General features: G+C 35.0%; 1 protein-coding gene across 4 annotated transcripts in view; it reads right to left on the reverse strand.

The window, feature by feature from the left end:
- Positions 1–685: 685 nt before the first annotated feature.
- LOC142334576 (ankyrin repeat and EF-hand domain-containing protein 1-like) overlaps positions 686–14,952 on the reverse strand; it is a 99,245-nt gene continuing 84,978 nt past the window's right edge. For all 4 annotated transcript variants that reach the window (XM_075382706.1, XM_075382707.1, XM_075382709.1 and 1 more), the window contains exon 16: positions 686–962. In XM_075382706.1, coding sequence (XP_075238821.1) covers positions 763–962 — 200 coding nt within the window. In that variant the 3' untranslated portion in view covers positions 686–762. The remainder of the gene's footprint in view (positions 963–14,952) is intronic.

The raw sequence follows: 14,952 nt of genomic DNA on the forward strand, positions 1-14,952 counted from the left end.
CACTGATAATGGGTATACATACAGCTGATTTTTGAGCCTTTTTTATCCCCAAAATCAAATCACCATCTTGATCTAATAATCAGATCTCTCCTGTAAATCTCTAAATTCCACAGTAAAATATCATTGTTGTTATTCTCTCATTTTGAGAAATTAATTTTTCTAGTTAGTTAAAAATGCTTTTTATTCCGCTTGCGAAAACCCATAACCCAACAGGGCATTAGTAAGTCCGAAGGCGGTAGAGTACAAAAAACAGCAAAACAACAATATTTTGCCCCGAAAGTCAACAGAAGTTAATGGTCGGAAAGAGAAGAAGTCAGTATTCGGGGGAAAAAATTGGATATGGGGGGAATAGATCCGTTTTGTCATGGAATAGAACTGCATTCTAAAAAGTTTTTAATTATAACTCTTATCACTAAATTGCCTGATTGTCATTTAATTTCAGGTAAATATTAATGCAGCCTCGCCAAAAATGTTTGGGTAGATTTTAGATTTTTGTTAGCGCATTCCAATGAAATGCAGCCAACAGAAGCATACCAACCGTTCATTTTAATTCGGCTTTTTAGTGGTGATTTAACGTGAACTTTTTTTTAGAGAAAACGTATTTCTTTCTGTTTCGAATTTGCTTCGCAAGAAACTATTTTCTCATTCTGTTTTCAGCTGTTCTGAGGCAACGTCATAGAAAAAGTGCGGTTAGTATTTTTTTATTAATAATACATTGAGTTTGAATAAAAAATATAAGTGAGTTAAATTCAATTTAGCAATCTAATCATCCCCTCCCAATTTGTCAGCTTTGCTCTGTGCGTTTTCACTGAAAGGCTTTTTGAATGACTTGGGGAAGTCCTTGCCTGTGCCCCACTGCTTCCTCAGTGCTTCCCTCTCTCGCAACAAGTCCTGTGATGATGGCATGTTGATCCAAGTCTTCTTGGGAACATAGGCTATGTTTTGAGCATGTTCCGGTACACCTAAGTAAGCGTAAAGGGTCAAATTAATACAGCCAAATGGGCTGAAGAATTATCCAGAATCGATCCAAGAAATGAGTTGAAATGAGCTAAACTGTGCTGAGATTATTTATGATTTTGAGCTGAATTTTAGGAAAGCTCTGCTTATTTCAACTCATTTCAAAAATGTTAAAATTATGAACAATATTTTCAATTTTAAAAATTGTTAAAACTGTGAACAATTTTTGAAATTCAACTCATTTCAAAAATTGTGGCCGAGTTCTCAATAATAATTTATGATATATAATGAACACTTGAATTAAAAACATTACAAATGCACCTTTGATTTCAGTAGCAATTAATCACTCATGTTTTCATTATATGTCCTAATCTACTGATGAGAACTCGGCCATATGTTTACAATTTTATTTGTTTATACCACCGATGCTTCCATCAGTTTTGTTTTGTTTCTGTGGATCAACTTGGTCACAAAACAAAGTAAAATACAATCTTGAAGCAAAAAACAGCTATTTTTTTCAGGATAATATTTGATGAATGCTGAAATCCAAATTTTTAAGATTGCTAATCTCTAGTTCGATTTAAAAAGAGCATCGTTTAGCTTTCGAATAAATCAAATCACTTAAACCTTATTTACTTTGGTTTATCTTTTGAATTTCAATCAGTTATTTTTGTTTATAAAATGATTATTGTAAAACAGGACAACCGCTCAAATACTCTGATTAACCCTTTTTAGATCATCAATTGCCCTCAAAAACGGTTCCACGAATAATGACACGGAGAAGACTGAGGAAAAAGTTACAGGATCGGTATGTTAGAATCGATTTTTCTTGCTGGCGAAATCCGCTTTATAGTTTTGGTATTGACATTGAAAAGCAGAAGTTACGCAAAAATCAAAGTCTAAGAGATTGCAAGGTTATTTTGTAAATCAGATTGAACAAAACATGATCAAAATACAATTTCAGTAAAGCAGGAACTAATAAACAGCAGGACAAGTCCTGACGTACAATTCAAAAACTAAACAGACTAAACAGAACACTAGACCTAGAACGTACTATGAATGGATTAGGAAAACCATTTAGAAAAAAAATCCGATCCAAAAAACCGAAACTGTAAAAATCAAAGTGAAATTGCCGCATGTGAACAAAAAACCACTAGCGAGAAAGCCAATTTTTGTTCAAACACCGTTTTCTCACTCTGCTTTAAATTTAGAGCAAAAAAATTTCACGCCGCAAAACCACTCGCTTTTTCGCTCTACTTCCTGTTTTGGCGTGACCAAAATCACTACTCCAATTTGACTTCAAAAATCATGAAAATGTGCGAACAGATCATAAAAAAAGACAGCGCCCCAATACAATTCAAATTCCTTGAATTGTAAAAAAATTCTTTGAATTGTAATAAAAGAAGAGAGAAATGATATGTGAAATAAGTCTAAAAAACAGAAGGTAAAAGAACTAAATTATGACATCGAGTTTGATTTACTAAGTTACGAACACATGTATGACATGCCCCTGTTTTCAATTAAAATTGAACAAGGATTGAAATTTTATTAGAATATTTACAGATGTTATTACTTATTCATCGGATAAAAATAATTCAACAATGTATGTACTGGTTATGAATAGCTAGTTAAAAAAACAGTTTTAATGTTTCCTGCAGTTTAGTATGGATCATTTTCAACTACACTTCCGTCATCCAATTCTGCCTCGTGTACTGTTAACTACAATAAGTCATGGGGTGCCGAATTTCGAGAATCATAAAACAGCGCATTTGCGCGTCAGGATGTGATTCTGTGCCTATGTTTGGCTAGATGTTTGTTCGCTCACAAGTTTGTGAGGATGTGTCCTGTATCGTCTCCAACATAGTAGTTTGGGGCTATAGATTTTCCAGATCTTTGGCTCCTCGGCGTCGTTTGGGTTACGGCTCAAGATTAAATTGAGTCCGAGGAATTTTAATTACGGCCAAAATAGCATGGACTCCGTGGCACTCTTCCGCTGGACTGCTTCAGATTGATCATGGGATTGCATTGATGGTGAAAATTGTTGTAACGCAGAAGGAGGAGCGGCGTCTGACGATGAAATTACTGTTTCGGGCAGCGCCCGTGGTGCTGGAAATTAATGAGGAGAGTTCTGCTTTGCGGAGAAGTTGGGCTTCTTTGGTAGGCGTAACGCGCGGTCAACGTTTGAACAAACTAATGAAATTCCGCTTCGAGGCTCTTTTTTTCTGGTTTTTCACTCATTTGTGGCCTTTTTGGACCCAGATGAAGTTTTTGGTGTGGCTCAAGACTTCTCGTGTGTTGATTTTCGGGCGCCAAGTGGTCGTGCGTTATCTTTTGAGCTGGGCGGACCTTTCCTTCTGCGTTGCAAATTTTGCTATTATTGTTCTTTCTTACAGTTACAGCGGCACTCCCCGTCTCCTGAATCTTTACGGTTGTAGGGTTTACCTTTACCATGGAAGAGCCAGTGGTGGATATTTATTAAAGGCCCTACTATTCATTGTTCAATCGTTTTTTTCCATAAATTTTTTGTGACCAATTCAATAGTACAGGTTTTCCGCACGTGTAACTAACCGAGAGACATTTTGTGATCTTAATTTGATTGCATACTTGGTTTCCGACACTGTCATATGAATTAAATAAACTTGAATTTGAGAATATTGGGACGAGATTTTTTTTATTCGAGTGATTTTGTTTTTTATAATGAATGCATGCGGGGTGCAGATATTTTAAAATTTATTTTTATGAATTTGAAATTGCAAAATTCTGACCTAATTTTGCAGCCAGGAATTTTGCATCATAAGAAGAAACTTCGTTGACTTGCTGTTTTCTCTTAAATTGTGTTTATTTAAGAAAAAGTTTGAAAACTTCTCAGTGCAACCAAAAATTCGTAAAATGCTTAATTGCTTGCTAAACTTTTTTCCCAATTTTGTCAACTTTATTTTTGATCTCGCAAAGCGGCAAGTAAAGGATTTTGTCGCAAGCTTTTGGACTTATATATTATTGACAATGATGAGTTGCTATCTCGGTTTAAAATGTAAGAACAAACCGAGTACTAAACTCCAAGCTTCCAACATTTTTTTAAATGTAGCTAGTAAAATTTTCATAACCTTTACGTATAATCTTTGATGATTACGATGTCTTTTGCTAGAGACACTTGAAAACAGGCTAACCTTGGCCTAAAAGTGTTCTCCTGGAGTATAAAGGCATAAATGAATTTCGATATTAACTTCTAAATGTAAAAGAGCAGGTTTCTTTTTTTCTAATCAATACTCTGGAAACAATTTATTATTATTATTATTATTTTTATTATTACTATTATTGTTATTATTATTATTATTATTATTATTATTATTATTATTATTATTATTATTATTATTATTATTATTATTATTATTATTATTATTATTATTATTATTATTATTATTATATGGGCGACGAGAGTTTTTATCAACGATGCCCATTTTTGCGAATGGTACTTTTTCAGTTGAAAACAGATACGGTAGAACGCGGTCAACTCAACGTGAAAGCCTCTTGTTTGTAAAAAAAATTTTAAGAGCGATGTTCTTTAAGAATAGAGAGTAGGGCCCTATAGTCAGTGAACATTTCAAATCATTATTCATTTAGATAACTTTAAAAGTATTGAATGGAACAGAACACTCCTACTCCTAAAAATCTAGTTTGTGATAATGTAGCTTTCCCCACACGAACTTATGAAAGGTGATGTGAATTCTATGGTTTTCCATACGTCTACAGTTAATTGTTCTAAGGCTGCGCCAAAATCCGAGCGAGAATTATCACAATTAACAACTAGTTTTTTTTCAGACATTGGTACTAGTAATGGACGGAGTGAATGACAAATTTGGGCTGGATTTTTCAGGTGATCTTCATTTGAGCCTTTGTTTACAATCGAAATATCAAAAGCCGTTAAATATTATACCGAAAGGCAACGTATAAATTTCAGTTAGATTAGCGTGTAGTTCATGAGTTTTTGAAACTTTGACCTGCATGTCTGTAATGCCGAGATTCCCAGTCTCACAAAGAATTGTGTGTGCTTGTCCTTTCTACGCTTCTTTTGTTAAATATACTGTTTTCAGCCGTCTTGGGAAGTAGATTTTTTTCTATATGCTTAATTAAAACAAATAGTAGAAGAACAAATAAAACTTTGCGAAGCGGAATTACTATTTTGTTGTGAGGTGCTTGCCATTTGATTTTCTTATGAACAGATTTATTAAGGAGTTTCGAATCAAGAGCTAATTTTTTGACTCATCTTTTTTGAATTACACAGGGGGAAAGTACTGATCAGAACACTTTCAAGATCAACTTGATTTTAACATGACAAATTTTAGATTAATATCACTGTAAAGTAATAGTTCTTTGTTCACTGTTTCCGGGAAAATAATCGGTGATTCCTCTTCATTTGTAAAACGTTAGCTTACTTTTTGTGAATTTTTAATCATGCGACATGCTTATTTGAGCCTTCGGTTTTGTTTGTGAGATTAGGAATTTTTACCACCTGTAACCTAATTGGACCTTGAGTTCTCATCTTTTTCACCCTATTACTAGATGAAGATGAGGAGAATTGTGTAAATACACGGCACAATGTACTAAATGGATCCCCTCCAACCATGGGTTTTATTCCTTGCGACACAATTGTACACTCCGACCCGGGATTGTACCACCCATTACTAGAAATTCGGGTGCTGTTTCTCCCTTGAAAGACGATTGGCTCTTTGCAGAATTATTGTAATTGAGGTTGGTTCGCTTCACAAATTTTCAGAACGCATTGGACGAGTTCTCCAGATTTTGTGCCGCCAATCTTTTGTTCACAATGCTACAAGCAACAGGCAAAGTGAATATCATGTCGTCTCCATTCGTAAAAGGCATTTTTAATAGCCAAAATATTCGGCTATTACAATGATTACGGATGTTAAATTGTCATCAAAGTTGATCTATTCTGATTATTACAGTTCATTGTACGGATCCTTTGGAATGAAGGTCAAGGAATTTTTGTTTGAAGCTTCTTAGCCACTTCGTTTATACTTTTTTTGTTGTTGATATTGTAAAGGTAAAACTTTTGTTGTCAAGTCTACGATGTTTTCTGCAAACCTTCTCATAATGATTAAACAGTCCACATTTTTGGCATTCTTTTCCGCGTGCAATGTGTTCTTCTTTGTGACCAGGTGTACACTGGAAGCCACAATTTCGACAGTTTGATCCCGGCGTTTTTTCATAACAGCACATCTGTTGGGCAAGAACTATTTCAAAAATTAACTGCCTTCAAGCTAGTCAAGATTATAGTCTTATTGCCAGCTTGCAATTGCTGCTGATTTGTAATCAATACTCCATTTTTATACTAACTTCTAATGTTTTACCTGCTTAGAAAGTTTCTCTATGAGTTATTTTTGCAATCTGGGACCGGTTAGATTTGTTTTGAAAGCATCTCGAAGTAGAGTTTTTTCTTTGTGTTCTAAATCACAACAAAAAGAGCAACGCAGCAAACAGTCGGTTCTTCTTTCGTTCTATCTTTGAAGCTTACGCTGTAGAAAACAAACCATTGCTTACGTCAATTTCAACTTATATCTTATAACACGTATGACAAAAAAACTTCAAGTTGAATGTTTAGAAACTGACAAAAAAAACTGTGCTTGAAGCGTTTTACACCGGAACGCGAACCCTTTTCCCATACTATAAAGTTGCATTATATCTCAGTTACAACAAAAAAACTATGAATTTTGAGTAATTTTTTTCGAACACTTTTACCATTTATTTGTTAAGCAAGGTGCATTATTTACAAAATTGAGTGTGGTAACAACGTCAAGTCATGGACATTCGAAAATCTTCAAGTTATTTTGCAAACGACACATCAAGTATGAGTGGTGATACAAATCTGTCAAAAAAACCTTTTGACGAACTATCAAAAACTGTTGTTGGTCTGGTCTAAACTAATAAGAATCAGGAATTAAAAATTTAAGAATTGGAAAAAAGCAGCAAGAGATGAACGATCGCTTGAGAGCACAAGAAGGTTATACTAGCAAAGACTGTGTGATCATTTGTAATCCACCATTAGATTCAAAAATTCAACGGAATGTGCTTAAAAATACATTAATTTTTTTGATAAATATCTTGAAATCAAACTGCGGGAGGACCGAATAAAAGTCTGCCATATTCTTCCTGGCACGGGGTCACATGTTTGCCCTGACTCAGTAATATGCAAGTTCGTGTATTTTGACGAAAAAGATCGAGTATTTGGGGCCAAAAAGAAATTGAAAAAGTTGAAGAACCCACTGAACAATCTGAACAAGTATATCAACGAGAGGCTACCAAAACATGAAGCGCAAATCAACAGTGAAGCTAAAAAGATGGGCATGATTACATGATTACATCCCCAAAAAACTGTGCAGTATCCGTAATAGTCCGGAATTCTCAAAACGAAGCTTCGTTCCAACCCGTTAACTATGTCAACGACCTCAATAAAGTCAAAAATGCCGTGTTGAGAGACCCGGCCAGAGAAAAACCAAAGTTTGGCACTAATTACTATCAAACGGTAACATCAAACGAACAAGAAAAATATTCTCCTGAAATGAAAAAACAGAGGAAATACTAAACTGGAAAAAATCCTGCCACATTTCTAAAATTCAATAATTTTTGTTTATAATAATTTGAAAATTTGAAGCTGTAACTTTGATTTTTACTCAGTACCAGTACTTCACTTTATTGTAAAAAAGTGGCTCATGCATAATTTAAATGTGACATTTAGTGCCTTCCACTAGCAACTAGCTGCATAAAACGCAGCCTGTCTTTTTTCGGCTAGGGTTTTTTCTTTTTTTTTCATTTTTTTTATTATATGAGGTTCTTCTAATTAAACTTTAGAATGTTCTGCCTTAGTGCTCGCGATATCCGCAGCCTAAAGCAGGACACACACACACACATATATATATATATATATATATATATATATTAACAGTGAATAGAACATCAGGAGGAACAAAAGTCTTGCGATATACGCAGATTAGTTGTTTACAGCTCGAGATTCATTTCTAGTTGTTTGGAATTTGTGATATTCGCAAATAACGAATGACAACTGATAATGAATCCTTGAGAAAACCAGAAAAATTTATCAAATACCGACTGGAAACGTGTTTTCTGTGATATTCGCGGAAAATGTGTCAAACAGTCGGTGTTCTTTCGTTTTGATTTGATAACCGTGTAAAAAAAGAATGCACAGGGAATTTCATTTTACAAAGAACGAGTGGTAAAAGTGTTCTAATTCAGTTAAAAGCTTGCATTAAGTTAAATGATGAAAAATAGTGTTTTGTTGCAGAACATCAGATCAATCTATAAAAATTTAAATCATTTCGAGGTTTTTTGGCGCAACAAGAAACACAGCCATTGGCTATATGCCTAACCGAAACGTGGCTAAAAGATGACAGCAACATCAAATGTTTATCGCTGAGTAGTTACCAGCTGCTTGATACAAGCAACCGGCAAATAGGAAAAGGAGGAGGAGTTGCAAAATTTGTGAGGGAAGGCGTGGTGAAAACGGTATGAGAGAAATTTTCAAGTAGGAACTGTCAATTGCTAACAACCCAAATTGAACGCAAAAATTACGAAAACGATCTCATTTTGACTGTTATATACCTCAAACCTAATACAGGTTTATCAGAGTTGTCAAAAACTTTCCAGGAATATTTTGAAAAAATAACACTCAAGACAAAACAGATGCACCTAATGTGTGGAGATTTAAATATTGATCAATCAAAAACAAATGCAAAATTTTTGACTTTAGAAAATATTCTCGGAGGGTATGATCTCAACAATGTGTCTCTGACAGGATTCACCAGGGAGACCATTAATTCTCAAACAAGAACTAATATAGTATATTGCTCACAGGAAGTGAAAGTTGAAGTACTAAAATCTAAAATAACCGATCACTACACTGTTAAAACTGAACTAGCCGAGGAAACAGAAGAAACAGGTTCAAGAAAGGAACAGTACTACAGACATTGGGCTATTCTGGAGAAAAATTCTGTGTTAGAAAAGCTAGTGTTCAAACTGAAACACAAATTACAAGGTTTTCAAGATAATTTTTGTCTCTTGGACTGCAACTCATCATTTGAAAAATCTCAACAAACTATTATTGATGAAATAAAACATTACGTGCCAGAGAAGAAATCAAAGGCTCTCAGACATAAGTCATGGATTGATAACTCAATTAAAAACCTTGCAGCAAAAAAGCAAAAACTTTATCAAAGATACATGCAACAGAAAACAAATGATAATAAAAAAAGATTTAATAAAATTAGGAAATTGCTACAGAAAAAAGTGCTTAAAAAAAGGAGAAACTTTTATCAAACGTTTTTATTCAGGAACGCCAAGCGTACTACCAAAACACTTTTCAAGACTATCAAAAGATTAGGAGGAGAGTCACAAAAAAAACAACAAGCTACTTTAACGCAGGAAGAAACTGAAAATTTCAACAAATTTTTCACCACCATCGGAAAAAAGTTAGCTGATAAACTGGTTACAAAAGGAGAAAACAACACAAAAAACAGAAGTGTCAATAGCATGTTTCTAAATAAAATCAGCGAAAAAGAGTTATCCGTGGCAATCAGAAACCTGGAAAATAAATACAGCTCAGTCTTTGATGGACTCAATAATTTTATAATCAAGAAAATACAGTTTGCTATTGTCCCGACTCTTACCTATTTGGTCAACAAATGTTTTGAAAACAGTGTTTTCCCTAACTGCTTAAAGGAAGCCGTAATTATTCCACTGTATAGAAAAGGAGATCCTAAAGTTGCTGAAAATTACAGACCAATCAGTTTGCTGCCAACAATAGGAAAACTGATTGAGAAATTGGTTCAGAAAAGAATGCTAAATTTTTTGGAAAAATTTAAACTTCTAAACAAAAATCAATTTGTATTTAGGCCAAAAAAGTGCACTGTTGAAGCCTTGGTATCTTTTATCGAGAGCGTCAGGCAAGATTGGGAGGATGGTATTACAGAAACTAAAGCTGTGTTCATCGATCTCAAAAAAAGCAATTGATACAGTTAAACATAGTATTTTTTTGGAAAAACTAGACAACTTGGGATTGAGGGGTCACATGCAAAGTTTTTTGAAATCTTATCTGAGCAAAAGGCAGCAATGTGTAAATTCAGGAAATGTACTTTAATTTTGCGGAACTCGATTATGGGGTACCACAAGGGTCAGTACTTGGACCAATTCTTTTTCTTGGGTATATAAACGACATAGATGATTACTGTAGTTAGAACTGTTTGACCTTATACGCTGAAGATACTGTTGTTAAACAAAAAGGGGAATCAACAACTGAAGTTTCCAGTCAATCTTTGAACCTGGTTAGTGATTACCTCATGAAAAACAAACTGACTATAAACTACGAAAAAACTTGTTTTATGAGCATGAAAGCCAGACGGAAAAATTCAAAGCAACAAATAAATATGAAAGAAATAAACCTAACACAGAGATCATCACTGAAATACTCAGGTATAGAATTGGATGACAATCTGAATTTCGGCGAACATATTAAAAACCTTTGCTCAAAACTGAAAAAATTCTCATGACTTTTTTACCGGCTCAGATCGATTTTAACTGTTAAACAAATGGTATTAACATACAAATTTTATGTCCAGCCTGTTAGGAGCTATGGCGTACTAGTCTACGGAACAAATAATAAAACATTAATTTTGCCAATTGAGTCAAAAAAAATAAAACAAATTACACGAATTATTTTTAATAAACCTAAATCAACCTCCACTGGCCTGGAACGCGAATCAAATCACATTTATTCGACTAGAGTCATGCATCTTTTTGAACTTTTGAAAAAATTAGCTCAAATTTTCAGAGCAGAATGCCATATTGATTGTCTCAAAAACTTAATTACTAGAAAAGAAATTGAAACACTGCAAGCAAAAATAATCCAATCAAAGCAACTTAAAACTGCAAACAAAAGCAGCGGCCTAAGTCCTAAAAGATTAGGAGTAAGAATACGAAAATTGCTTAACTTCACTTTAAAATTTTATGCTAATTTTGTTTTAGAAGTGCAACATCTGAGTGCAAGAGAACTTAAGCAGTTCTTATCTAGTTTCAGGGACAATTTTTTCGTAAACAAGTTAGAACTGTTTGCTTTGTTTTATTAACAATAACTCCATAGATCTCATAAAGTTCAGAATAAGATTTTGAGTTTTCCCCCTATTTTCTCTTAACATGATACGCCACGCATTCACACCTTGCTCATAGTAATGGTACTGGTCATCGCTAGACTAGGAACTTCTGGACCTATTGATGACCTGTCGAGTAGATTTGCTACTTTGGTACATAATTTATACCATATGTGTTGCAAACAAGTGTACATCCTACTCGAGAACAATTTATTATTATTATTGTTATTATTATTATTATTATTATTTATTATTATTATTATCGAAGCTCACCGATGATTCTAATAGTTTGACCTAGAAACGCTTTTTCAATTGCCTTGTAATGAAAAAAGACATGCTTGATGAATATGATGTTATGGGAGACGGATGAAGTCAAACCTAGATGCAAACCTGGAGGGAAAAACTTTGATCAGACAATCAATTCAGTAAAGCAGAAAATAAAAACAAATGACTGAAGGAAACAACATGAGTGACACGACTGAAATAAGTTTAACAAATAAGGAAGTAAACTAATTGAAATAAATTACGATACCAAATAAGGTCTAGTGAACTAAATTAAGATCACATATGTATGACAAGGCCAGTTAAGCTATCGTGATTCTTGGAATGCCTCACAAGCTTTTGAACAGACATTCGAACAGGACAAAAATTGACATGAAGTTGCTCCAAAGATACAAGGGGTTGTCAGGACCGAGAACTTCCATATTTAAATTTGAGCATTTTCTTACTTAAGTTCCATTTTCTGTAAAGAAGAATTCTTTACTTTAAAAGCTTGCCGTTCACTTCCAAGATCCATTCTCTAGTCATGCCACAAGGTCCATCACAGAAAATGGTACCAAACCTTTGAACGTTTTCCACTAGTGTTGCTTATTTGATACAAACTTCAGAAGAAGTGGTTTTAAGGAGTGCTCATTTAGAATAAATCTACCTGCTTTTCCATATGCAAAAAACCTTGACGGCTAAAAGTGGACGATAGCATTAAATACAGCTAATTTTCTTTTGTACCCAGCTGGAAATATCAAGGTTACTTTTTCTGTCAAATCAGAAGATCACAACTGATTTGTGGATTAAGATCGTTTTTTTGCTTTGAGTCAAATTAACTTTTTAGGATAATGAATTCACTGCAGGCGTCTCATTTATGATCTTGCAGGCTCCCATTTGGCCAAAGCGAAACTTAATAATGGAAACTTATTTGTCTTCAAAAGTCAGTTATGGCACATTCTCATCGGTTGGAAGATTTTTGATAGAGATCCTTCTGCTCAAGATGTAGTAGTTGTTGACGCTAAGGATCCTGAAATTTTCAAAAACTCAGGAAGGAAAAACGAAATTTTGGGTTTGCGAACAAGTCTTTTTGTTCAACACCGATTTCTCCTTTTAGAGGATTTTTTTCTAACGAAGTTTGGAGCTCGGTTGTTCTTGCTCTTGCTCTTGTACTTGCTCCTGACAATTTCAAATTCAGCTGGGGAGAATTTTGTTATTATAGATTGGAGGAGTTTGAGCTCTCATCGATGTGAGAATGTTTATCTTTGCTTACTGAACGGTGGCTCCTCGAGTAACCTGGGAACAATGTGAGACAGCATTGATTGCTATTGTATCATGTCTTCTCAGTGTTCAATTGACACCTCACGAAATTCAACAAAATGTTGCAAACTTAGGCAAATTGATGCACGGAAAATTCAAAGGTCCACAAATTTAGTTTGAAAAGATTTCCTGGATACCATTTCAGCGTCATTGAGTTTAAAGTCTTTTTTTATAAAACTGTTGGTTTTGTTAAAATCTGCAGAAAAATTTCGTACTGACAAAATTTTGTCAGCAATGTTTTATAATCCTCTCTTGCTTGTGCTCCTCTACCATTGTGCAAACAAATAGCACCTCTAACTTTTAAAAAAAGTATGTGTCAAATTTCATAAGGTGGAGGCGAAGTTGTGCATAAAGTAGCCTTTACGACAGATATGAACTCGAGACACTTCAAAGGTTTGCCTTGCGATCAGCCCATATTAGCCCCAATAGTTCAGGTGTCTAATCATGGAACGTGGTGAGCAGCCATGGGAAAAACGCCGCAGAATATTTACGTCGCGCCATTTGCACTCGTACTTTTTGCTCTGGCTACTTTTGGTTAACGTTACGCTGTAACCTTCGTATAGAACTGTTTGTTTAATATGTTGGTTAAGATGGGTGCGAACATATTCGCACCGATGGAGATGGTCTCTAGGAATTAGTAATTAGCGCTAGACTTATGCTTCCTGGTTGCGCTACACTTCCAGACCTCCAGTTAACTGAGTATTGAGGCTAGAAGTTCTGTGGACATCTTCAGGGTTTCCTTAGGGAAACATATCTCTCCTTGCATTCATTCCCTCCCGCTGCCAGTATGACGTTTGTTATTGGTTTTGCAGCTCGGAACCTTGTTAGTTTAATTAGGTTGTTCACATGTTCGACTGGTCTTCTGTTTGAGGGTTTAAAACAGTTACACAAGTTGTTGTTGCCACAGACGGTATAATAGTGGATGATATGGAGAACAACGTTATGTTTTTGATAGTCATTTCAGTACAAGGTCGGATATTGAGGTTTTCAGGTATTAATTTTTTTTTGCTGTAAACCTGCCATCAAAATAATTTAGAAAACTCTCTCATTAACAAAAACTAGTGATTGGCAGCGTCCTCTGCTTTCCTTTCCAGCCTATCAAGTTTCCTTGCAGCAGTAAACAGTTGGCGCCCTTGATATTAAACCTAGTCAGAAATAATCATTTTTCATGAAAACAAATCCTTCAGATCGATAAAAGGTTTGGTTTTCCCAGTTGACCAAGTGGGGTGACTTTTGTAGCTTGACTGCTGATTTGACCCATAGAATAGTTTTATAGAACCCTGATACTGATTTTCTTTTCTGAGATTCCTCGTCGTTCTATCAACTGTTTTAAAAATCTTTGCTGCCGACTGGTTGCTGCCAATAGGAGTCCCGATTGGCATGAAACTCAGCTGCTCAAGGCTGCTGCTGATGGCTGGTTTATGTTGCTGAGAGTCCTCGTTCCTACACAAAACTTGTTTACAGAACGCAGCATCCGAGTAGTTTTTGATGCTGAGACTCCTGGTTGACTTTTGAAACTGGTTGAAAGAGGGCTGTCTCGGCTTGATTGGGCTCTTGCATGGCTCCTGGGATTTTCTTTGGCATGTAACGGGGCTGTAGATTGCCGGTGTCACTTGGATTTTCGCCTGCTTGTTGGCCAAAAAATGATTTCTAGAACCAGCTTCCATCAAATTAGAGCGGGCTGCTTAGAACAAGATCTCTTTATGTATGCCGATCTAACTTGTCAAAAGATATAACAAATCGAAGTCAAAGATATATACCTAAAACATGTTTGTGCTATAAGTCTCAATTTAAAGACTGGGGACTGAAAGTGTTAATTTTTGAAAAAGAGAATCGAAATAAACACGCTTACTAATTGTTAGTTGAACCGAGATGAGCTGTTGTGGTGATGCGATACACACTTCTTGTTGTAAAATATGGTGTCGTGATTGTGTGCGAAAAAACTAAGAGAAGGAATAACTTAGAAAATTTGTTTGTTAACAAGTTGCTGAATTATAATTTACCGTTTCAACAGTAATGTTGTCAGTTTTTTTAGTTCAATTTCTGCAAGTGAAAGGACCCTTGTCTGTGGTCAAAATTGGAACAACAATAATTACGTCCTGTTTCTTTTCATAAATATCATCAGCGAAGCATCGAGCCGTAAATGAGCGGAAAACCATGTCCACGTTCACAGTGAAGCGGTTTCCTAATTTTCCTATTGGCCTAGAAATCGAGAAAATTAACTCTGCTCATCTCAAGA

Source organism: Convolutriloba macropyga, chromosome 2, assembly GCF_964194025.1.
Source record: "Convolutriloba macropyga chromosome 2, txConMacr16.3, whole genome shotgun sequence".
NCBI classification, from domain to species: Eukaryota; Metazoa; Xenacoelomorpha; order Acoela; family Convolutidae; genus Convolutriloba; species Convolutriloba macropyga.